Genomic DNA, 25870 nt, shown 5'->3' with positions numbered 1-25870 from the left:
TGCAACAAGAGAAGCCACCGCAATGAGAAGCCCGCGCAGCGCAATGAAGAGTAGCCCCCACTAGCCACAACTAGAGAAAGCCCGCGTGCAGCAACTAAGACCCAATGCAGCCAAAAATAAATAAATTTAAAAAAAAGAACCACAATGATATGCTGCTACATACACCCAAATGGCTAAAATGAAAAAAAAAAAAAAAAGACAATGCCAACTATTGGAGAAGATGAGAAGCAACCGGAACACTCATACACAGTGGGAATATTAATCGGTATAATCACCTAGGAAAAGTGTTTGGCAGTATTTACTATAGTTGAACATATACATACCCAATGCCTCAGTAATTCCAGTATATACCCCCCAAATGTGTACATATGTGTACCAAAAGATAAGTTCAAGAATGTTCATAGTAGCACTATTCGTAATTGCCCCAAGCTAGAAACTACCCAAACACCTATCAGTAGTGGAATGGATAAGTAGATTGTGGTATATTCACACAACAGAGTACTATACAGCAATAAAATGAACAAACTCTTGAGAGAGCAAGGGTTGCCCAAGGATTCCCAGCTGTTTCAGCCCTCAGCTAGTTTGAGTCTTCCCAGCCTGGGCCCCAGACACATGCATGAAGAAGCCTTTGAGGTGATTCTGGCTGTAGTCACTGTCTGAATGCAACAACACAAGAAACCCTGAGTGCAAACAGCCCAGCTGAGCCCAGCCAAGCCCCACTTTTGTGAGCAAAACAAAGTATCGTGATGATTTTAACTCACTGCTTTAGGGATGAATGTTACACAGCAATAGGTAACCAGAATACATGTGGCAGTATTTTGGGGAAAAAAATAAAATAGAATATGTTAAATTTGTAAGTCTACTTTAAAATGTTTAAGGAAATTTAATTAAATAGATTTGTAAAAATCCCTCTAAAAACTACTGTTTAATATTAGGGTCATAAATAGAGGGAAAGATTTGTAAGTTGAACTTAAAAGCTTAATGGCAAACTAGGTTCTAAAATTTCTACTTCCCTATGTTGAACCTTAATGAAAAAAATTTTTAAATAAAACAAGATAAAAACAGTGAAAACTTCTTGGATAGCTGACTTCATTGATATTTTCAGAACGCTGAAAGAAACAACATAAGGAAAGGAAATGAGTGATTTATTGAGTGCTTACTAGGTGCCACGCCATGTCCTAGGTGCTTTACCTGAATCAACTCATTGAATCCTCACAACCCTGTGAACTGGGTTTTATAATCCCCACTTTACAGACACTCAGAGAGGCTATGTGACTTGCCTGAGATTCTGCAGTTAGTAAAGGATAGAATCTGTGCTTTTGCACTTTGGGATGCCTTCTCTGGGAAGGAAGCCTGGTGAAGGCAAAGTTCTAAAAGTCACTCGGGGGCCTTGGTGTGGCTGCAGCACTTTAGCATCTTCTGTGTCTGCTCCGACCTTGCCTGAGAGCCTTCCAGTGGGTGAGAAGAGGGGTGTGCACACGAGTCACCTTCCTGTGAGGATTAATGTGGCCAGAGAAAAGGATGGTCCATTGATCCTTACAGTTCAGGAGTCAGAGTTGGAGCCAAGGGGGCCTGTCCCCTGGACATAACTTGAGAGTAGCTCTGGAGAGGAGTTCTAGAAGCTGTGGAAAGACAGAGGAAGGATTTCAGCACTGTGGCTCCAGATAGCTCGCATAACTTCACAGGGTTCTTTTCACGTCTTTTTTTCCTCTACCAGTTCCCAATATTTTAACTGTACCCAATGCCTAACATAATAGGGGCAGATGTATCTTTGAATCATTTCCTTCTAGAATATTAGGGTGAGTCAGCTTTGAAGTTATATAGTCCAGTCCTCTCATTTTATAGAAGAGACCAAGAGATCAACTTCAGTTGCTTCCTATGAAGAATCTATACGCTTCCTATGAAGAATCCTACCTAACATTACGGAATGAGTTCTCAAAAATCTGCATAGAAAATTGGTGAGTTTTATAAAACGCTGTCTTTTATTTTTACAAAGAGAGGGATAGGTAAATGAGGCCTGTAAAACAGAAGTAGAAGAATAACCTGGGGGTGGGCCCTGGTTGTAGGCTGCTGGGATCCCGAGGGCAGGGAGGGAACTGCTGCCTCTAACTTACCTGCCTGAACACGGAGCCTTGGCAGGTCGAGTAGAGCTACCATCTAGAGACCCAGACCCTGAGGCCCCAGGCAGCTCCTGCCATGCCACCTTCAAGGGCAAGTCTTCTGCCCCAGGAGGCTTTCTAGTGGTTCTGGGAGAAACATGCTATTTAACAACACTGACAGCTAACTAAGCACCTTACGGCCACTTCCGAGGGAAAGAGCCTGAATATAGTGTGACGGTGATCCGTCTCTCCTGAGCAAATAAAACAGGTGAAGGTCTGGCTATAGCTTGGTTATTCAGGGGCCAAGGAGCTAGTATGTGCTTTCTTTGGATCACCACCTTTTTGCTGTTCCTTTTGTTGTCAGGGGATCCTTTCAGCTGCTACCTTCCTTGGAATACCAGACTGGAGGAACTAAGATGGGAAATCATGTGTCTCAGAGGAGAAGGGGTAGGGAGTGGAAGAGAGAAGCAGGGGCAGCGTGGGGAGGAGTTTGTTAAATAAATCTATACAGACAGAATTTTAAAATACTTTATACATTAAACTAGTGCTTTATAGCTTACAAATTGCCTTTGTGTACTTTATCTCAATTACTCCTCACAGCAACCTGGTAAGGTAGACAGAGGCTACCTATCTACTTATCAGTAGGTATTAATTATCTATGAGACTACTAGCCCTGTTTCGCAGATGAGGAACTTCTCTTGAAGGTGGTTAACTGGCAGGACTAGAGTCACATCTTAGAATCACAGAATCATAGCATCACGGAGTTAGAAGGCACCTTAATAGCAATAACCTAAGGCATCCTTCTCTCAGAGCTTGAATCACCTTAAAAAAACCTCTGAGAAGATTTCTTCTGATCCCTATTTGAATTCTTCCAGTGACGAGTAACTCACTGCTCCTTGAGGCAAATCCATTATTAATACTGAGCTAAAATGCTCTCCTTATAGCTTTCAGCCCTTAATTCATTTCTGTCCTCAAGAACTTCACCAAATTAAGGGAAATTGTAATTCCTCTTCTTTTCAAAATTCGAAGGTATTACTCTTGTCCACCTCTTGCAGATTAAGCATCTTACATTCTTCCAACTGTTACTCATGATTACTCATAATGTGATTACCTGGCACAGTGCCTGAAATACACAGTGGATACTCAGTGAATGTTTGTTGAATTGGTTCTGTGGCCTTGGTACTATGTCCTGGTCCTGGCCTCTTTCCTTGACCACAATTAGCCTCCATGTTGTAATCTGTTTCTCATTTGTTTGTTTATTTAAATAATAGAAAGGAAACAACATATAGTATTTACTTTCAAACCACAAAGTCTTCAGAACAACTTGAAAACATAAGCAAAATTGCCCAAATTTCAGACAGCTTTCAGTTAATTTGTGATAATGGACTCATTATCTGACTTAACTGACCACTTCAGAGATGCATTCATTGAGCATCTCCTTAAGTAAGACATCAAATGGAGCATTGTGGAGTGTGTTCATAGAATTAACTGGAAAGATTCTAGTGAAGGCAGGGTTAATTTGAGGTCTAACTGTAAGACCCTGCATGAATACATTATCCAACAGCACTGCTTTGCATATTAGAAAAAGTAGCACCCAATTGTGGATAATTCTGGGCACCACCAAACTGAAAAATGTGCTCTCTTCAAAAATAAGCTCCAGTAGAACCTCTGACTATTTTTAGTTGTGAGGGACAAGCGCTGGCGTCAGTGTGATGAAGCTGTGTCCTGACAATGCAGAATCCAGTCAGCTTCATGCCTCTTATGTAAGTGCTGGGCGGGGATGAATAGCAATGAGCTTACAATTTTGGTCATTGAAGAGCCAGGGACTAGATGGTGAATTGTGCCCTGCTTTAGAAAGGAAACAAGAGTAAATTGCTACCAATCACGAGGGACTATGCTTATTCATTACAGTAATAACACTAAAAGGAGTTTGATGGCAAATAAGTCAAACCAAACACCCTAAAACACAATTCGAGGAAAAGGTCTCCGGGTTAAATTATCCCATTATCACAGACTAAATTGAAAGCTGTCTAAAATTTGGCCGATTTGATCACGTTTTCAAGTTGTTCTGAAAACTCTGTGGAAGTAAACAATGTGTTTTTCCCTTTCTATTACTTAAGCCAAAGAACATTTAAAAACTACTCTCTTTATACTACAAATACTAGTACTTTAGAAAGTGAGTTATGTTAGCAGTTTTCTCATCTTGAGCCTCAGAAAAGGCTGAATTTGGAAAGAGGCCTTTTATGCAATAGTATTAAGGATGGAGGACCTGGGAGATGGAGTCGTGACCGCCCTGCACTGTCATCACGTGGTAGGTGATAGACCCTTCACAGGTACAGAATGGAGAGAACTCCTAGTCAAGCAGGACCTACCACCCAGCAGGGCGGAGGACAGTCCCAAGTCACAAGAGAAATCATAGTGAAATACAGCAGCGAGTTCTTGCTGGAAGACACGCTGATGTCCTGGGGCTCGTGTCCATTATACTGTTGACTGGCTGCTTCTCTTTCCTCCTCTGAACAGCACATCCTTTGCCTTCTCACATAAACCCAGGAGGGCCTTTGGGGGCCACATGAAGAAAGCAAGGTTCAGTGAGGTTGTGTGGTTTTCAATCAGTAGCAGAGCCAGACATAGCAGCCAGGACTTCGGGCTCCCAGTGTGGGTCTCTTTCTTCTTTACAACCCCGCCTGCCTCTTAACGTTTGGGGTAACTCATGCGTAAGATGTGTAGCCATCAAAGGTGGGAATTTTCACACCTTCACTTGAATGGTTTTCTGTATAGGCAGAGGGGGAGGTACTGATCTTGGAAGAGTCAGGATTAAAAACTAAGCTGGGGATACAGGGCAGCTTAGGAAGAAGAAGAGACAGAGCAAAATAGGAAGTGGGGCAAATGGGAAGAAGGCAACAGAGAGAGAAATACAGCAACAGTAAAATGGGGACGACGTGGAGGACAAATATGGAGAGGGGAAATTAACCGAGAAGAAGAAACAGGCCTTTTTCTTCTTAAGAGCAGCAAACTGAGGGAACCAAGGACTGAGCAGAAGTCAGAAGGAAGGGAGAATGAGGAGAACAAATAGAGCCAGGAAAAGAGAAGAAAGCCAGGAAGGACATGAGGACACAGGGAGCTGCTGTGAGTTCAGAGTGTGTGCAGGTGGGTAGGTGTGTTGGACAAAGAGAGGGACCCACAGGACAGAATCCATATGCACTGGTGGGGGTGGGCGAGTAGGGCACAGTGGGAAGGAGGCAACAGGAGAGGACAACACAAATGGAGGAGGTCAAGAAAGTGATCTCGGGTGCTAGACGCTGGTTGTAAGGACTCTGCTTCCATAGATTATCAATTCCACACCTATGAAACCAAATAGCTAACTTTTATCATTTGCCTCTCTGCCTCTTTCATCATTTATATGACTTGCTTTTCAAAATATACAAACATTCACTTACTTACCTCAAGTACCCTAAATGCCTTCCTCACTGAACTAGTTTCTTGGGAAAATAGTCAGTGTTTCCTAAAGAATGATTAATCTCTTAGCTAGCCCTCCCCCACCTTGGAAATGCATTCCAAATTGGGAACAGTGGGATTTTCCTCAGGAAAAGCCAGGCCTGCACCATGGTTGGCTGGAGTCCTAGAGGGATAAGTCACACAGTATTGTGAGAGCAGCCAGGGGGAACAGTTACTGCTCAGCACACACTTTCTTGTACACTCTCCTAAGGTGTGAGGGAAATCCTGCACGTTAGTCCCACCCAGATTACGCCCACTCTACCTCCCGCAAGGTGTGGTTTTCTGGGAAAGTCACCCTATCATAGTAATATTCAGTCACAGCAGCGTCCAGTCCTGTGCCTGAGCAAATAACACACTTTCCACTGGCCCAGAGGAGAGCAAGGTGGGGACATTTTCCTCCCAGAGTCATTAGCGTCTAATCACAAGCCTCTTGGAAATACTCGATGTTAGCAGAGGTACCTGTCCAATCCAGGCTAAGTAATGACTGCTTTCCAGAGCTGACTGTATGCCAAGAAGAACCATTAGAAATTAGAACCATGTCAGCTTTGTAAAAAATCCTTTAAAATGCATGCCACAAATAAAATCCCCTTTAGTCTTAGCTGTGGCCTTAGTTATTAGCACAACCTTGCAAAGAAAAATTAGCAACCTATCTGCTTGCTCAAAATGTTGACCAAGCCAGCCCACTTTCAAAACTGCAATCACACTTAATAAGGGATGAGTTAAAAAAAAAATTAAAAAAAACCTCTCATGCTTTGCATGCACCAAGAGTGAGTTGCTATCTGCAGGGTTGGGTTAATGCCACTTTCTGGGAATCCTCAGGAGGACAGGCTCCATGAAACGATTTTTTGCCCTTACAAACCCAGTTAAGGCCAGCTGTTGGCAAGAAAGTGACAGCTGCCTTCTGAGTACTTACACAGGATCCTGAGCCCGGCAGCTGTGCCCGTGTTAGTTCTCCCCTCACCTCATGTACTCCCCATCACTCTGATAATCCATGAACGATTCTGATCCTGACACCTCCTCAAAATCCTCCAGCACCAGACTGGTAGAGTCCTCACCCAGGACGCTGCTGTCGGGCCTGGACATCCTGACCCAGGGAGGAGGTGCAGGAGGGTTGGTAGACGCTGGAGGTGGGGAGCTAGGGGGTGTTTGCTGGACAGATGTGGGCAGGGCCTGAGGAGAGGGGGATGCGGCAGGCTCACGGACGTCCTTGTCATCCTTCTGAGACTCTGGTCCTGCATCTGGGGCAGCAGGACCTAGGACATGGTAGAGGCTGGGGAGACGGATGTCGAAGCGCAGCCTGAACTTAGCAAAGAGCTTGTCATTGAGAGCGTAGAGCTTCTCCGAGATGTCATAGCCCAGCAGGGCTGAGAAGAGGCGAGAGATGTATCGCTCTTTGGCCAGAAGGAGGTGGAGACTTTTCCGGGGCCAGGAAATGTAGCTACATTCAGTCTCGGCTGTCAGAGTGACCTGAGAGGGGTCAGGAGCAGAGAGTAAAGGTTGAAACTAGAAAATGTGTCCATGCTTAGCACAGAGAAATATAGCGTTTACTTCGCAAACTGCTGCACTTTTCTGAAGAAGCTGTGGAAGTAGCTCTCCATGGCCTTGCCTGGAAGAGGTCCTATGACCGACGTTTACTGCGTGCACTGACACAACAGGGGGTGGGGGGTGGTTGTGTGTGTGTGGAGGGTGCTCTTGTCAGGAGCCCTGAGATCAGCCCTTCACTTGCTGGGCCTTCACCTCCTAGAGCCTCAGTGTCCACCTCCGGTCTCCTAGCTCTCCTACTCTGTGTCCCATGGCTGATCTCACTAATGGCTACAGAAGGTTCTGAGCCTGCTGTAATTACAGGAGAGAAAAAGGGCCTCCTAGTGCTCAGAAGAAAGTTCAGGATGCTGATGACAGTTTTTTTTTAAGGATAAAAAGAAATAATATATTGGAGTGGGGACACAAAAAAGAGTTGGAAAGAATTTCAGTGAGAGAAGAGCCAGGCTGCATCCATTGGACAGGATGCTGGCTTGGGATTCAGGCCCATGAGCTGCCCTTGACTTGGGCCCTACAAGTAACCAAATGGATCTGATGACTGAAGTCAGAAAAAGGGCACAGAGGAAGAGGAACTCTTTTTTTGGGGTTGGGGGGCCACCACCTTGCGGCATGCGGGATCTTAGTTCCCCGACCAGGGATCAAACCCGTGCGCCTTGCATTGGAAGCACAGAGTCTTAACCACTGGACCTCCAGGGAAGTCCCAACAGGAACTCTTAAGAGCACAAAGTAGAAGGACACCCCACTCTCCATTTATTTAGACATCTAGAAATTTCTGGGCACTAGCTATGTGCCCGTGATACAAAGCTAAGTTACACTTGCAGGGTCAATAACGTGTGCCCAGCACAGAGTAGGTGCTTGATAAACCTTGTTAAAACAATGATGGTAAAGGTAGGTTTCAAATGAAAACATGCTTAGGATAGTAAAGGAAAAGGGTGTGGAATCACACGATTCTTTATACTCTGGCCATAATACTTTAAACGTGAGCAGGTTGGCAGAGCTCAAGATGAAGATTTGTGAATCGAGACAGTGGAAATGAGGGAGGACAGCAGCTGACATTTACTGAGAGGCAACCACATGTTGGCATTGTGTTAAATCCTTTATGTGGGTCGTCTCATTAAAGGTAGGGTTGGCTTTCCAAACATTCTTTGTTAGAGATCGTATATAATCCTTTTATTTCTTTGCCTCCAGAACTCCCCCTCCCCTCCCCTCAATCATCAGCACTGAAGTCAGGGCTCTAAATTAACTCATCAAGACCAGAAACAAGTTTCAAGTTCTGGCTTTACCGCTTTACTAGCTGTGTGACATCAGATGAATTGCTTAATCTCTCTGGGTTTGTTGCCTCATGGGAAAGAATTATTACTCACAATCCATCCATTACTAATTTGGTTCAGCAAGTAATTGTCACATCTGCCATAACCTGTACTTTCGATGTACTTAGTAACAATTCCCAAACAAGAAATAAGTGTGCTGCACATGAAGTGGGTGTGCGTAAGAGCTAATCTGGATGCAAACAGCGTCCTCAAAGCTGAACACAAAGACCGTGGGCATTCTTGTGAACATGTTGTTACTTCTTCCATCTTAAAATAAATCAAAATTTTAAAATTAAAATCCTTTTTCTTCACTTCACTTCCTTCGCTATCTAACACTCCATTGATTTGCTCTCCTTTTCAGCAAAGCTCCATGAAAAAGTTGTCTATATTTGCTGTTACCAATTCCTCTTGCACTCCCTCTTCAGCCAGCAAGGCTTTGCCCCAGTGGTCCACAAACTGTTCCTGGCAAGGTCACCAATGACCTCTACATTGCTGAGTCTGACAATCAGTTTTCATAGCATTCAGTCTCTCCTCTTTGATACTCCTTACTTGGTTCCCAGGATGCCATACTCTCCTGGTATAATCTCCTGATTGGTCCCTTTCAGCTTCCTTTGCTGCTTCCTCTTTTCCCCTCCAAATTCTAAACACTAGAGTTTCCCAGAGTTAATGGATTCTTGAACCCCCTTTCTGTCTACACGCACTCACTTGGTGATCTTGTCTGATCCAATGGCTTTAAATATCATCTGTGTGCTATGACTTCCAGACTTATGTCTGAAGTTCAGACCTTGTTCCTTAATTTCAGACTCAATTATGCAACTGCCTATGCAGTGTCTCCAATTTAAATGTCCATAGATGACACAAATCTAGCACTCCCCAAACTGGACTTCCTCTCTTCTCACAAAGACGATACTATCGTAGGCTTCCTTATCTCAGTTGATAGCAGCTCCATCCTTCCAGTTGCTCAGGTCAAAAGTCTTAGAGGTTTTCTTAATCCTCTTTCTCTCATGCACTACATCCAATGCGTTAGGAAATCCTTTTGGCTCTATCTAGAAAATATATGCTCTGGCCCTAGACGATATGGCTCCATATCACCTCTCTGACTTCTTCTCCTACTATTCTCTCCCCTCCCTCTCTCTGTTCCAGACACATTGGCCTCCTTTCTGAACCTCAAACATGCTAGTCCTTCCCACCACCCAGCTTTTGCACTGGCTCTTCCCTCTGTCTAATATGCTGTTCCCCCTGATATTCTCAGAGCTCACACTACCAGTCACTTCAGGTCTTTGCTCAAATGTCACCCATTCAACAAAGACTTCCATGAACACCCCATTTAAAATTGCAACTGCAGTTGACCCTTGAGCAACACGGGTTTGAACTGTGTGTGTCAATTTAAATGGGGATTTTTTTTTTAATAGTAAATACTAAAGTACTACACAATCGGCCAGTTGGTTGAATCTGAGGATGTGGAACCCCAGATATGGGGGAACATATATTTGGCGGTTGGACTATAAATTATATGTGGATTTTCTACTGCGTGAAGGGTTGGCGCCGCTACCTCCTGTGTTGTTCAAGGGTCAACTATATCTCTCCCTTAATTACACTACTCTATTTTTTTTTTACTAGAAGTTATTATCTTTTAACATATTACATAATTTACTTATTCATTATGTCGATGGCTTATTTTTTGTCTCCCCTACTAGAATGTAAACTGCATGAAGGCAGGGACCTTCATCTGTTCTGTTGACTGATATATTCCGAGCACATTTAATAGTGCCCAGATGAGAATTCCCTGGCGGTCCAGTGGTTAGGACTCTGCGCTTCCACTGCAGGGGGCACAGGTTCAATCCCTGGTTGGGGAACTAAGATCCCACATGCCACATGGCATGGCCAAAAAGAAAAAACAAAGATAGTGCCCAGGTTACAATAACTGCTCAATAAATACTACTGAAGTGAATGAATGAAATCAGGTGAAGACTACCAATCTTGTATGTTGCAAAACAACCTGATGTCATTTTCTCATGTCCTATGTAAAATCCTTCCTAAAGGTCTTCAGGAAACCAGTGGTTTGACTGATTCCCACATACACATGCACATGTCTGTAATAAAGTTTTGACCAGCTCTTTCTTTAATCCTCACCTTCGAAGCTGGTTGAATGGATTAAATAAGCTGACGTACGTAAAGAGACCTTGGGTCCAGTAAAACATGATGCAAGTGGGAGAAATAATGCTGATTTTTGTGTGATCCCTCCCATGCTATGTTCTTGGTGACTAATGAAAGGGTCACAGTGCTTAACAGTCAATAAATTCTTAATTGAATTCTTGAGAGGTGTGATGGAATGTTGATTCCCTTGTGGTAAACTCAGTAAGAATTATGATTCAGTCACTGTGGATTCCCTATTAGTCAACAAAGACTATGCAATTGCAAAGGCAAGGACAAGATGAACTACAACCCGAGACAACACTTGACATTTGCAAAGAGGAAATGGGACTTCACAGAGCCAAGAGCAAATATGTGGATCTCATTGCTCCCAATGGGGATGCATGCTAAAAATACAAATGGGAGAAATATAACAGTCCCTACATCCCTCTCAGATGACTGAGAGGCCATCTGGGGTCACAGCCCTTCCTTTCAAGCATAACTTAGGGGAGGACGCCCGGCTTATCCACCACCTGTTTCTCAGTTTCAGTGTCAGAAACAGAGCCTGGCCTGGCTGGCTCAGGACCTGACTCAGGCCTCCTGAGGGTTCTTATGGTCCTGGGAGGGTTCTCAAAGGAGACTGCTGGGCGGCTTGGAGAGGACGTGAGTGTGTGGTGGATGAAGCACGTTCAGAGGGGATCTGTGGCTGGTGGTCTAGGCAGTGGGATCAGGATTGCTTCTCAGGCTCTGTCCTCACAGAGCCAAGAGTCAGGGTGGGGCGGAAGCAGGCCCAGCCAGGTGGCACTGCCTGGCATGTGTCTATTCTGGGGTTGGCTCAAATGCTCGCCTGAGGGGCTCCCTGATAGAACTGGTAGGAGACACAGGGAACCCAGTACTGGCAAACTGTCTGGACAGAGGAGTACCTATAATGGTGCGTATGGGTAAACTCCACTCTCCTGGTAAACCTCCCATTTTAAAAAAGAATAGAAATAGTGGTGTCAGGCCACTTGGCTTTGCCACTTTCTAGATGACCTTGGGCAAATTACTTGAGGTTTCTAAGCCTTAGTTCCCTCATCTGTTAAACATGTTAATAACAACATTCCGCCCAGAGGACAGTTGTGAGAATCAATAAGGCAATAAAATAGGTAGTGCCTGCCACGTGCTAGCCATTCAGTAAGTGAGAACTACAAAGAAGGTAACTGAAATCTGAAGGACTGGCAGAGAAGAGAGGAGGGCTCTAGCACCCAGGCCCTGAACTTGGAGTGTGTATATGATGTCCTCTGGAGCCCTCTGAGACACCAACTGCCCACTGCCGAGCCAGTTCAGTGAACCTTTACTGAACACCTACTACTGTGCACAAGGTATTGCCCTTTGGAGCCTGAAGATGGAGAGGAGAGCCCAGATTTCTACCTCAGGGAGTTTACTATGCGAAAGACAGAAGGGAAACCAAATCATTAGAGACATGTGCGCAGTCAGCATGGTAAAAGGAATAGAAGAGGCATGTAGGCGGTGTGTGTGGGGGGCGGTGGGGGCGGAAGCTGGTGAGGTCAGCCTGGGCAGGCCTCAGAGGAAGTGAGATGCCATAGCCTCCTCTGGGTGAGGAAAGTGCATTTCAGATAGAAGCGACAGTAGGAGCCAAGGCATGGCCATTGCAAAACAATGTGGTGTGTTTAGGGAAGAACTAGTAGTTCGGTAGGGCTGGTATGAGCAGGAACTGTGAGGAAGGAAGGGGCTGGAGATGTGGCTGGATGTCACTAAAGGTCTTAAGTTACTCCCTAAGGAGTGTGGGCTTTTATCTTGTGGTCACTGGGGTCTTCTGGAAGAGTTTTAGGCATAGGAGTGACATAGCCCCCCTTTCAGGGGTCTGCACCTCCCTACCCCACCCTTCCTCTGCCAGGCACTTTTCCCACAGGAGGAGAGTGCTCCCACCCCGAGCATCATATTGGCAGTGGTTCAAATGACAGATGTAAGAGGGGAAAGATGGAGGCAGGGATATTGCTGGGTTACAGTGGGATGGTCTGGGGCGGTGCTGCCATGGGGCTCCCTATTACCTGGAAGACCCCCTCCGTAGAGGGATGCAGCGATTCCCACTCGGGAGAGTCCATGAACTGGTAAGGAAAGACGTAGTGCAGAAACTGCCCGTCCTGGCTCACGCGAACCCTGGCAAAGGGAGAGAAGAGACTGTGGGAAAAGGGAAGTGGCTACCCGAATCCTCTCCGAAGTCTAAGTTACATGTTAAAAAGTGGAAAATTATTAGGGTCCAGTGTGGACTTTTTCCTCTTTTCCCCGAAAACTCAGAGTCTCAGCCTCAACCTCTCCTCTAAAGTGAGTTATACTGGGAAAGAAGGTTCCTCTATCAGGCAGAGGGGGCAGATCAAAAAGATCTCTAAGGTACATCCTGTCCATTTGAAAGGAGCTACTGTTCCACTTTTTCTGGAGCTTTATTGGCTAAACAGTTATGTGTGGAGCACCTTCTGTGTTCCTGGAAATCTGGGAATATGGAGATGATCTGATTCTTGCCTTTAAAGACGTCACAATTTAGTGGAAGCCACAGGTACATAAATAACTGGCTGTAAGTCAGCGTGTGCTACTGTGGGACAGGAGACTAGACGATGGAGAGATCTTAGTTCTCTCCAAGTGGCAGACTTCTCAAAGATGATATTTGAGCTGAGTTTTGAAGGATGAATAGGATATTGAGAAGCAGATCAGAATGGGGATGGAGATCTGAGAAATCCAGTGTGGAATTATTTTCCAATAGCTTTTTTTTCCCTTCCTCCATATTTGGAATTTTAGCTGGGTTCATGGCTGCCCGGCTAAACTACATTTCCCTACCCCCCTTGCCATGAGGTAGAGCCATGTGATTACGTTTTGGCCAAGGGGATATTAGCACTCCACACCTTAATCCTAGTGAATGCCTAGATATATATGTATGTGTGCAAATTACCAAAGACCACCATCAATTAATAAATTATTGCGTATTATCTGACAACCTAAAGATGGAAGACAGAAGGGGACGTAGGTCTCAAACCAAGCCCAAGATGTGGTGTCAACCTACACTCTCTGATGGCAGAAATGCACCTGCTCCTACAAGACCTATCAATATGTGTAGATGGCCATCAGAACTTCCCTGAGTAATGAAAGGATACAAGGAAAGATGATGTGCCGTGTTCTCCTACCTCACAGTCTTCACATATTCTGTCCCCTCCAGCTGCCTCTCCTCCCAATCCCCACCTTCTCCTCAGGCCTCAGCTTAAACATTCCTTTCTCCAGGAAGTCTTGTCTGGCTGCCCCAGGAAAGTTACGTCCACTGCTTAAATGCTCTCATTGCACTTTGCCTTTCTCCTTGGAAATACTATGTCTGTTATTCACCACTATGTCAAACATGAATTAGTACCTCTCTTCATACACTGTAAGCTTCCTGAGTACAAGGAAAATATTTTTCTTTTCTTTTTTTTTTTTTGCGGTACGCAGGCCTCTCACTGTCGTGGCCTCTCCCGTTGCGGAGCACAGGCTCCAGACGCGCAGGCTCAGTGGCCATGGCTCCCGGGCCCAGCCGCTCCGCGGCATGTGGGATCTTCCCGGACCGGGGCATGAACCCGGGTCCCCTGCATTGGCAGGCGGACTCTCAACCACTGCGCCACCAGGGAAGCCCTATTTTTCATTTTTTAACACAAGATCCCTAGTCCCTAGCCCTCTTCATAAATATTTTTGGAAAGGGGGAGGGAAGAAGGAAGGGAGAAAGGAAAGGAAGAAGGAAGGAACGATCAAACAAATGAACTCACTGTGTCACCATAAATGGGACCAAAACCTCAAAGAAAAGCTTCTCTAACAAAGGAAGAAAGACAACAGGAAAGAAATAAGGCTGCTGCCACACACATCAGATCCTCCTGTCCTCTCCCCAGACAAGGAATCTGGACACCCAAGCAAGCCACTGAGGAGGGACAAGATTTTACAGTGTGAGTAGCATCTAATGAGCCTGCATGACTCCCTGAAACCATTCACATTGTATATTGTATCCTTTGTAGTTTGAGTCTCCTCTTCCTTCTTGATCTCCTGGACATCAGGTAATTTCATCCTCCAAGAAGAGCTTAGACAGTTAGTTGCCTCTTCAGGAGTTCATGCTTGGGATTGTATACGAGAGAAAATCTCCAACAGTAAGCACAGCTTAACAGGGTGATGAACTTTGAGGAAGTCACTTTGCCTTTCTGAGTCTTGAAAGGGATTGATTGCCTTATGAAAATAAAACGAAAAGGATGTCTGAGATTTCAGCAAAGCGCTCCAGATGAGAGTCTGCACGTGAACTGGGGAGGTCTCCACAAGAAGCCTCCATTTCCTGGCATGGAGTTCTTGTCTGCTGCTTTGAGGTGTTTGGTACCTCACCAGCCAAAGGTACGATGATTCTCCTTTAAAGCTGGAGGCTGGTCATATAGACTAGAAGCCCCTTTCCCCAGCTCCAACTTAGCAAAGTTGAGACAGGATGACGTTGAAAGATATCAAAACAAAACTCTTACTCCAAACCTTGTAAGGCAAGAAAAATATCAAAATTGTCTAATTTTTGACTCAGGTTTTGGATGCTAAGTATAATAGGAAAAGCCACACTGAGAGGGCAAGGCCCCCTCTCCTCTTCACAGGGATGTGGTCTTCTACAAGTTCATGGTAAATCCATTATATAAAAGATACCTGAACCATACAATAATCCTGATGTATGGTTTATTTACACTTCAGTTCACCCATAAATGAAATGAAACATCACAAAACCTCATAGCTCATTCAACCCAGGACCTCAGACTCCAAACAAAATAAAAACATGTATCCATCACACTTTGATTCTATACATTAATACATAAATGCATATTATTACTAGTAGCAGTAGTTGTTGTAGTACCATCATCATCAATGTCAGACTCCTTTTTTTCCCCACTATGGCTGGTGGTCTTATCTGGTTTCTTTCTTATTTTTTTGGAATCAGACCCTTCTGATTACTTTCTTGTCTTTCTACCACATTCTCCTGGTCTCAAGAAAGCAGGAAAGAGGAAATTAAGGACAAAACTTTTGAAATACTCTACTTGCTTTCCACAGAGCCAGCCCAAGTACATACCAGGTTAAGATGCTTACTGTCAGATGCTTAGCTCCACATACAAGTCCCACTAGGGCAATATTTCAAAGAATTCACAATTTCCTACCAACTGTGCAGCACAGAGCTCCATGGTATATTTGTTCAGAAGAGATCAGTCAATGGCCAATGCTCGCATGCAGCCTGACCAGGCATACAGTAATCCTGACAAAGCCCATTTCTGCTAAGGTCTGACTGTCAGCCTCCTTAAAAGGTGTCAACCAGTTGTCTCCACCATATACTCAAAGAGACACACGTGGGCATCACTACTCCTCCCTCACCGTCTGGCCCGCAGGTTTATAGCACTTTACTTCTTCGTCTGTAAGAATCTCAGTAGAACAATTGGAAGTGGAAAAGTGGACAAGAGGTATTCCTGCTCTATACCTGGGTATATACAGAATGGCTTTACCAGGGCTTCCCTGGTGGCGCAGTGGTTGAGAGTCTGCCTGCCGATGCAGGGGACACGGGTTCGTGCCCCGGTCTAGGAGGATCCCACGGACCCCACATGCCGTGAAGCGGCTAGGCCTATGAGCCATGGCTGCTGAGCCTGCGCATCCGGAGCCTGTGCTCCGCAACGGGAGAGGCCACAACAGTGAGAGGCCTGCGTACCGCAAAAAAGAATGGCTTTACCATAGAATCTGTATGGGATATTCCCCAAGATCTTTGATGCCCTGGAGGGAACAGGGGTTACAGGAAACCCCCTCTGTTTTGGCACTGTTTCTTGTACATACTTGGCACTTAGCAAATGTTGAATGCATATGGAAGGAATGAATTAATCTTACTGAAATGTCCAGTTTTCCAAAGCTTACAGAGATATTGCTGCAGTTTAGACATGACATGCTGGCGTGTGTGTGTGGTGTGGTCATTTCACACCCAGGCTCAAGAAACACTCACCCCACACCTCCCAGCACAAGTGCACATACAATCCTTCCTGCCAACCAAGGTGCCTCATGAGCTAGTTTCCTCATGGAAAATGCTAAGAAAGGGGAAGCAAAGCGCATGCTTAGAAAAATCTATTTTGGTTGGTTTGACTTGCCACATCCTTCCTCAGTGGAAGGGACATGAAATGGAAAGGGAGGCACTGGGAAATGAGAAGCGTGGGTGTGGGGAAGAAATGCTGGGCATTGACCCAGCGGCTTACCGGCCAGAAAGCAGCAGGGACAGGCGGTCGATGGGCGTCTCGCCCTCCACGGCGTAGGTCTGCTCCGTGGCCAGAGTCAAGACTTGCTCCTCGCAGCAGCGAACGATCTCCTTGTACGCTGGCAGGGGTACCTGCAGGGGCAGGCACAGCGTCTTGTAGAGGAGCTCGAACTCCTCGGGGAGGGTGTCCTCGCGCAGGCGGTACACCAGGTGTGCCAGCTGGAGCACGCAGGCAGTCGCCAGCAGCACGCTCCAGAGGACGATGTCTAGGCCGCAGGCGTCGAACCAGCCCCACAGCACACAGCACAGGTAGCCCGTGCCCAGGAAGCCAAAGAGGTAGAAGCACCCATACACCCCGCTGCCCCCCATGAAGCCCAGGAGCAGGAGGCAGGTGGCCAGGTGGTAGACAGCCCCTTCCTGGTCCCGCCTCCAGCCGACGCACAGCGGCCTGCTCCAGAGGAGCTGGCCCACTGCGCTGCCGTTGCTGCTCATCTTCGGGCCTCAAAGCCTGTCGGGCTCTAAGACTGTCCCCACGTGGGAAATTCAGGAAATGGGTTAGCCTGTCCTCTCAGATGTCATCTCACCATTGGCTTCTCCCCACCAGCTCCACCTTTCCTGGGAGGAATGCTTGCATTAGCTTGGGGAATGAATGGCAGAACATAATACACTTCATGGAGAACTGAAAACCTTTCTTTCTCTTTCCCTCAGCAAGGCTCTGGCCCTCCCCGCAGAGCTCTGACGAGCGTCCACGGCTCCAAGTTTCTTAGGACAGTCTTCACATTTGGCTCTTGGCAGGAAACCTAAATTGTCCTGAGGAAAAGATAGGACTATGGGGCTGAAAACTTCAGCAGTGAGTGATAAAAAAGAAGCCACATCCTGCTTTGTGTTGTCCCCAAACAGAATGAGGAGAGTCCAGCACGGGAGGCACATTTGTGCACCATTTGGAATGCATCTCTCTTGGCACCGGAAGAAAGGGTGACCCCAGACGGATACCATGTTTGGAATTGGAATCCAAGTGGTACTGGCAGTGAGAAAAAACAGGCCAGGCACACAGGCAGGCTGGAAGAGCACTTAACATACCTCCCCAGAGGACAAGATAAGACCTGGGGCAAAAGAGGCAAGTGTGTGTGTGTGTGTGTGAGTGTGAGTGAGGGGGTGGACAAAGGGAAAGTGTGCACAGAATTTACTGTCACACCTCAGGCAGGACACTGTCCAGAGCCCGCTCTGGGAGGGCTGGGGGCTCTCCTGAGGTAGGAGGACACTTCAAGGTCGGAAAGTATGGGACTATTATCAGAAAAAATCCTAACAGTGAGAAGTGGAAAACCCCTTGAAAGCCTTTATGAAGTCACGTTGGAAATATGACTTTATTTGAAATAGGCATTTATTTGACAACCATTAAACAAAATTAGCCATGCAAAGCAGCTTTTTGAATTCTGACTTTCTCCTGTGTGTATCTGGATCTAGTAATAGTTAATACAATGGTAATACATTGCTCAGACCATCACCCCACCCACCCCAATACTGGCAAATTATAATAACCATCACCTATTGAACACCTACAAAATGGCAGACGTAGATTAGATATTTTACATACACATGATTTAATCATCACACAACCATTCCAAATAAATATTATCCTTCTACATCTGAAAGAAACTGAGGTTTAGAGAGGTAACAAGTTCCCACAGGTAGTAAGTGACAGAGGTAGGATTTTTTTTTTTTAAATTTACTTATTTATTTATTTTTGGCTGCGTTGGGTCTTTGTTGCTGCGTGCAGGCTTTCTCTAGTTGCGGTAAGCAGGGACTACTCTGTTGCGGTGCATGGGCTCTCATTGCAGTGGCTTCTCTTGTTGCGGAGCACGGGCTTCTAGGCACGCGGGCTTCAGTAATTGTGGCACGTGGGCTCTAGAGCGCAGGCTCAGTAGTTGTGGCACTTGGGCTCAGTAGTTGTGGCTCACGGGCTCTAGGCGTGCGGGCTTCAGTAGTTGTGGTGCACGGGCTTAGTTGCTCCGCGGCATGTGGGATCTTCCCAGACCAGGGCTCGAACCCGTGTCGCCTGTATTGGCAGGCGGATTCTTAAACACTGCGCCACCAGGGAAGTCCCAGAGGCAAGATTTGTTCTCATCTATCTTATTGCTGTGTCCCAAGTAGTTTGCACAGTTAGTGGAAATACAGGACGAGATCCATGACTCCTAACTCCACTCCCCCCAGAAAGTCTGAGGACATTCAGGAACTTCTGGATGAACCTGGGGTCTACCTTGGGTCATCAATTTCAAATCTGGGAATATGCAAACACTAAACTAAGAAATGTCCCTCTGGCTTCCACATGACTCCTTGATTTTGTTTCCTTACTACCATTACTCCTACAGCCCCTGAGGTATGGGGGCGGGGACAGGGGGTGGAGGCACCCAGTAACCTTCCAGAGCTATTCAAGTGCTCGATCCATAGGGACCTTTATTATACTGCTAGTAACCTAAGTAAAATTAGTGAGAGATTAGGAATTGTCAAATATGCAGAGGAGTAGAAGTTTTCAACTCAACACACATTGAGTGCCTGCTATGAGCCAAGCACTTAGAGAATCAAAGATTCCCAAGAGCTTTCACTCTATCAAGGGAGAGATACCTCAAAAAACAACCTCAGTTCAGTGTGGGAAGCATAGTAACTGAGTTGAGTTTAGGAGACGTGGCAGCCTAGAAGGAAGGTGGCATTGAAGAAGGAAGACACAGGTGCTAACAAGGAATTTGGGGTGCAGAGGTTGAATTAGCCAGGTAGAGGGAGAAGAGGATTTCTAGTGGTGAGAACAGCAGAAGAAGCATAGGCATGGAGGTGTGAAAATGTACGGCATGGTGAAAGAAGCTGGGTTGTTTCTTCTTTAATTACAATCACCTAACCAACAAATGTGCATCTTATTCCCTTTTTTCTAACGTTGAGGGGGAAAATCAGTGGCAAAGGAAAAGAGCTAGAGAGCTCCTGGAGAAGGCCCCATGCCCCTCCCCGCTGCCCTCGCCCCCAGCCTTTCCCACAGCAACCATTTGGGTCCTTGATGTCATTTCAGCAGTGGAGTTTGGGAATTTCCATATGCTGCTTTTCGGTCACCTGCCTGCCTCCTGGCCAAGCCACCCCCTTTAGCAAGCAGCAGCTGCTCATCCCTCCACCTTAGTCATGCACCCCCTGAGCTGTCAGAGTGGCTGTCTCTGCCAGCTGTGAGCAAGGAAATGAGAAGCACAGGAACAGAGAAACAACCAAGGCTCTGCCCAAGATAGAATTTCAAAACAGGTCATCTTTCTCAGCAAGCCTGACCAATGGGCTGGTCCTGATCCCTTAAAGAGCCAGGAGGACCAGCTGACTGCTGGCTCTCAGCCTGCCTTTTTTGTCAATCCACAAATGTGCTCATCTGAGCAGAAGGTACTAACATTTGTCAAGCAGTTATTGTTTCCTCATGTCTCCCTATGATACTTTGTTTTTAATGGAAGAAACAAGCTCAGAGAGGTTAAGGAACATCCCCAAGGTGACAGAGATAGTATGTGAATAGGGGCTAAAGCCTAGGTCATTGTGACTCTAAATTGTAGGTTCTCTGTGCTGTACCACCTTGCCAGGTACTTTGGGGAGTCAATATGTGTCCACATGCAGGCTCATTCATTGCTACCAGGGATTTGTGTATGCCGCTGGGGTGGCATAAACACCACATGCTGCCTGTAGTGACAGTGACAGTGATGCCTGTGGAGTGGGACCTATGACAGGAATACAGTGAAAAGCTGTATCTTTGTTTTTAAAACCAGGTTTGATAGAAGAAGAAAGAAAAATTGTGTGTCAAAATGGTATGTTCTTATAAGGAAAGCCACAAATATGCAGGCAGAAGCACGGTAGAAAATATTTGGGGAGAATAAAAGGAAAGACACAGAAGTCACATCATTTGTTGAGTCAATTCTATTGAATAAACATTTACTTAGGACAAAGTATGTGTGCCAGGAACTGGGGATAGAAGATGAGGAAGACAATGAGTGAGGGAGACTGACCCAGAAAGAACTACAACCCAAAAAATACACTTATTGGGCATGTGACCAATGAGACATAAGAGGACGTGTCAGGGAGCTTCTGGAAGAAGTATACTCCCTGGTGGAGACAGTAAGGAGGCCTGCTACCTTTCATCCTGGCTTGAATACAGTTGTGTGATGATATAATGCTTGAAGCTATCACAACCATGAGATAGGAAGGGGTTCAAAGGAAGCACTGATAGGGGAGCAAAGAATACAGGAAAAACATCACAAGGGAGGATGACATTTAAGCTGGTTTAAAAAGCCAAGTAGGTGTTCCCCAGCTAGGGGAGGGCATTCCAGGAAGGGAGAACAGAATGTGAAGTCAAGTCCAGAAGTAAAACGAAAATACATGGCATATTCTGGTAACAGAGAACAGTTTGTCATCAGTGAATCAAAGGGAGCAGCAGGACACGAGGCAGGAGAGGCAGGCCAGGGCCAGATTATGAAGTCAGCCGGGTACACCATCTCTCCAAGAGTGGTCACAGACCATGGCTGGTCCGAGAGCTGTTACTGGTCCATGATGAGATATGGACAGAAACTGAGAGAACTTAAGACATCTTTATACAGTTTGACAGGAAACGTATTAATCTGTGAATTGGAAAAAATTAAAGTAGTAGTAGTTTACTACTTGTAGTTTGAGAAACTACATGTAGTTTCACCACAGGTAGTTTGAGAAACATTGGGCTTGATGCTTTTAATGCTTTCCTAATATAGTTATTAAAATCGAACACAGGCATGATTCTAGGCATTGGACACATACTGCTGAGTTGATATTGGGCAGACACTACTGGTTCCTTATCCATTTCCCCTTTTTCCCCCAGTTTATGGAACTCTGATTTTGCTTGGGTGATATGTAAAGGAGGGTGGGCTTCTCTCCCAGTTGCCAGGGCCTGAAATAAGACTGGTCAAGGGACTTCCCTGGTGGCGCAATGGATAAGACGCTGAGCTCCCAATGCGGGGGGCCCGCATTTGATTCCTGGTCAGCGAAATAGATCCCACATGCATGCTGCAACTAAGAGTTCCCATGCCACAACTAAGGAGCCCACCTGCTGCAACTAAGACCCGGTACAACCAAATAAATAAATAAATATTTTTTAAAAAAACAATAAGAACTGGTATCAAAAAGACTTCCAAGTTAAAAAAAAAAAAAGACTGGTCAAATCTAAGCACGATATCCCATTCCCCACAATGGCAACTAGTTTAAGAGTGGACATGTGACCAATGAGACATAAGAGGACACGTGTGTGGGAGTATCTGGGGAAAAGTATACTCCCTGATAGAGACAGTAAGGAAGCCTACTACCTTTCATCCTGGCTTGAATACAGCTGTATGATGATGTAATGTTTGAAGCCACTGTACCCATGAGATAGGATAGGCCTAAGGATGAGAAGGTTAAAGAGAAAAATAGAACAAGCCTTGGTTCTTCAAAGTATCACTGAGCCATTGTCTCAAATCTGAAACTTTCAACCTTCAGACTTTATGACAGGAGATAAATTACATTTATTGCTTAAGTCTCTGTAGTTGGGTATTCTGGTACTCACAGCTGAAGGCATTCAGATTCCCATCTCCCTAAGGATCTCCGTAAGGACTACTCTTCAACCAACAGTTCCCCGAACATCTGCTGATTGTTTTATTCTATGAAAACTGAACGTCATATGACTTGTTATGTGCTACCAATAATTTTCTCTCAAAAGTCTGAGTAAACTGATAGGAATTGCTCCTCTAAACTCAATTTGACCATTCAGGATGACTTGGTTGTTAAGTGAACACGATGATTTAGTGCAAAGTTGGTTGTCTACTCAATACCCATTTACCATTTACCACTTCCTCCTTGTAACAGAATTCCAGTTTTGTTCTGATATCTCACCTACACATGGATCCAAGGAGGAAATCCTGTTTAAGCCAGTCAGCAAAGGGCATTCTGTTGACAATTATTATTGGTCCATAAAAATACACATAACCTAATTTGGTTCAATCAGACCAAAAAAAGGGGGGGTGGGTGTGGGCACTTCATGCCTTAGGAATGATTTCTCTTTCCTCTGCTGCACTTGAACAAGAAAGTACATTATTAGCTTCATTAGTCCTAGGAGAGAGCTCTGAGATGAAAATAACTTGAGTCTTGGATGGCACCACTGAGCCTTGATATCACTGCATCTAGAGCTTGCCCTAACCCTGGACTGCCAGTTATGTGTTTCCCTTGATGAGGATTTTGTATTACTTAGCTGTCAAAAGCACCATAATTAACACAGATAGAACTACCATCTAGCAGTTTATAATAGCTTAAGAAAGAAACACTGGGTATAGTCACACATGCACTCTTTTAAGGAAAATATTTATCATAGCACTGAATATTCAACTTTATATTTTTTAGCTTATATACATATATCCACCAGAATATAAGCTCTTTGAGAGCAGGCCATGTCTTACTAATCTTTGTTCACTACTTAGCACATAGTTGGCATTTAGTATGTCCTCAGTAAATGTTGAGTCAAGCAGCCTCTATTCTTGAGGACAGGGGATATGTCTGATTCACACATAAATACTCAACACTTAGGGCAGTTCTTTGCACACAATAAGCCTTCACTAAATATGTACTGAGTGAATAAATGAATTTACAACTATGAATATATGATGTTTATATTAGACACCTGGTACAGGAAAGAACATTGGGCTTTTGGGCTTGAACTCTAATGACCAAGACTCACATCCCAGGTCACCAGATATTTAACCAGAGCAACTTCCTTAACCTGAGTGCCTGTACTCACCTGTAAAATGGGGATTATAGTTTCTCCATCACCCTCACATCAGACCTGCAGAAGGTATAGTTAACCTAATGGAGACCTTGCTTAGGGACATGGTCCTGTTCTTATCAACCTTCAAGGCAAATGTTTCACGTTAGACGAAGGGAACTAATTATAGAGGATAGTGTGAATGTATCTGTATTGAGATTTTGGGATGTATTGTGAATAGCAGGGGCTTAGCAAAGAGGTATGTGGTGGTCAGAATGTGGTGATCACCTATTTGGAAGCTAAGTTCTTCATTTTTCAAATTATTGTGGTGACATCTATTACTGATAGTATCAAAATGCTGCACATGATTTCTGGGAAGGCTTAAGCACTAGGGAAGGGTAGGCAGAGGGTCTTGTGAGATGTACTTTTAACTATGGCAGATGTCAAGAAGGGTGTGTTAATTCTTTACAAATCAGGTGAGCGTATCAAACTGGCAAAGGCTGAAAAAAATTAACCTTGCTAAGAGCTTAGGGAAACAGGCACCCACAGGTACTAAGGTATTATAAATGGGCACCCCCTTTCTAGAGATCAGTCAGGCAGTACTCATTCAAAGCTTTGAAAACTCTGGCCCATCCTTAGTTAAATGATTAGTAAAGATACTTGTAAAGACTTTCCTATGGAAACTTCCATCGCAGTATTATAATGGAGTAGAAAAAAAATAAAAAGCGAACATACATGCAGAAAGAGATAAATGGCAAGAAGGTCACCAAAAAGTGGCCCTATTGTAGACTGGTGGGATTTCAGGTGACTTCTTTCTTTCTTCCTTACATATTTCCATAAAACCAGCCAGCAAAACAATGTATTTTAAAATCAGAAATAATTTAGGTATCTGTTATGTATCCTGTTCAATTCTGAGACCCAATTCCTAGAAGGGTATCTGACACACAGCAGGCATTCTATAGAACATTTGATTGTTGAATGTATGTAGATAGGGAATTGGTAAGCCATACAGTAGATTTATACATAGCTACTACAACTCATATTGTAGAACTGAACTCACAGGTGGTAAAAAATATTAAGGGGAGAAGGTAATTAATATTGTGATTACATTAAAAATATGTAGTATAGAAAAATGATCTAATTTTTTGTTTTAGAAAAATGTATAAGAAAAGTTTGGAACAGCAAAAATTAACATTGGGAGATGATACGGTTAGGGATTTTTTTTTTCCTTTTGTAGTCCCAGGACATATTCAAGCAGAATCTGGATAGCCATCTGCCAAGGATCTGTATTGGGTGGGAAGTTGGTTCACATCATCTGCCTTAGGAGTCCAAGATTCTATTCTTCACCCTAAAAGAATGCTCTGAAAACTATAAAGTGCTTACTATCAATAAAATAAAAACTCTACATCCAAACGAATATTAAAGTGAAAAATACGAATACAAAGAATTAGAGAGTGTTAGTAACACTGAATGTTACCGTGCCAAATGCTTTATGTACACCATTTCAATGTGTAAGCACAATCTTGTAACTTAGGTATTGCTGCTCTGTTTTCTTTCAGATGAGAAAAACAGACACAAACAGTTGACTTGCTTGAGGTCACACAGCCAGCTGTTGAACTTAAGTCTGTCACTTTGAAGCCATGCTCTTAATTAACTAGGAAGGAATCTTAGGGAACATTTTAGTTCAGCTCTTTTGTAAGAGGCAATTTTCCAATCGTGATACATGAACCCTACATATTCATTTATTTATGCTTCTCAGTGTCTTTTATTGTTGAGATCTAAAACTCCATTTACTTGGACAGAATATGACCAATTGTCTCATTAGCTCATAAGCAGCTAATAGGACCACAGGGCTTGTATTACAAGATTTGTTTATACCACAGTCATCCCTCAGGATCCTGGGCGATTGGTTCCAGGACCCCTGTGGATACTGAAATCTGCATTTGCTCAAGTCCCTTATATATTGATAAAATGGTGTTGTTTTTCTATATAACTTAAGCATATCCTCCTATATACTTTAAATCATCTCCTGATCACTTACAATACATAAAATGTAAATGTTATGCAAATACTTGTAAATACAATGTAAACAGCTGTAAACACTATGTAAATAGTTGAAAAAGCAGCAAACTCAAGTCTTACTGGAATTCACCCACCCCCACCCCCCAATATTTTTGATCTAAGGTTGGTTGAATCCACAGATGAGGAACCCACAGGTATTCTTTTTTTTTTTAATGTCTTTATTGGAGTATAATTGCTTTACCATGGTGTGTTA

General features: G+C 44.5%; 1 protein-coding gene across 4 annotated transcripts; it reads right to left on the bottom strand.

Annotated features, from left to right (window-relative positions):
- Positions 1 to 1128: 1128 nt before the first annotated feature.
- On the bottom strand, positions 1129 to 24389 carry POPDC2 (popeye domain containing 2). Of its 4 annotated transcripts, XM_067738782.1 has the most exons (5): positions 23632 to 24389; positions 16831 to 17444; positions 12628 to 12736; positions 6556 to 7061; positions 1129 to 1622 (listed from the first exon to the last, which is right to left on the bottom strand). In XM_067738782.1, the coding sequence occupies exons 2-5, from the start codon at positions 17319 to 17321 to the stop codon at positions 1616 to 1618; spliced, it is 1113 nt and encodes a 370-aa protein (XP_067594883.1). In that variant the 5' UTR covers positions 17322 to 17444; positions 23632 to 24389; the 3' UTR covers positions 1129 to 1615. The 4 variants fall into 4 exon arrangements, with proteins under 4 accessions (XP_067594883.1, XP_067594881.1, XP_067594884.1 ...); XM_067738780.1 differs by lacking the exon at positions 23632 to 24389 and having other exon boundaries at positions 16831 to 18111; XM_067738783.1 differs by lacking the exon at positions 23632 to 24389 and having other exon boundaries at positions 6508 to 7061; positions 16831 to 17919.
- Between the last annotated feature and the right edge of the window lie 1481 nt (positions 24390 to 25870).

This window comes from Pseudorca crassidens, chromosome 5 (assembly GCF_039906515.1).
Source record: "Pseudorca crassidens isolate mPseCra1 chromosome 5, mPseCra1.hap1, whole genome shotgun sequence".
NCBI lineage: Eukaryota > Metazoa > Chordata > Mammalia > Artiodactyla > Delphinidae > Pseudorca > Pseudorca crassidens.
This window is presented reverse-complemented; position numbering and strand designations above follow the sequence as displayed.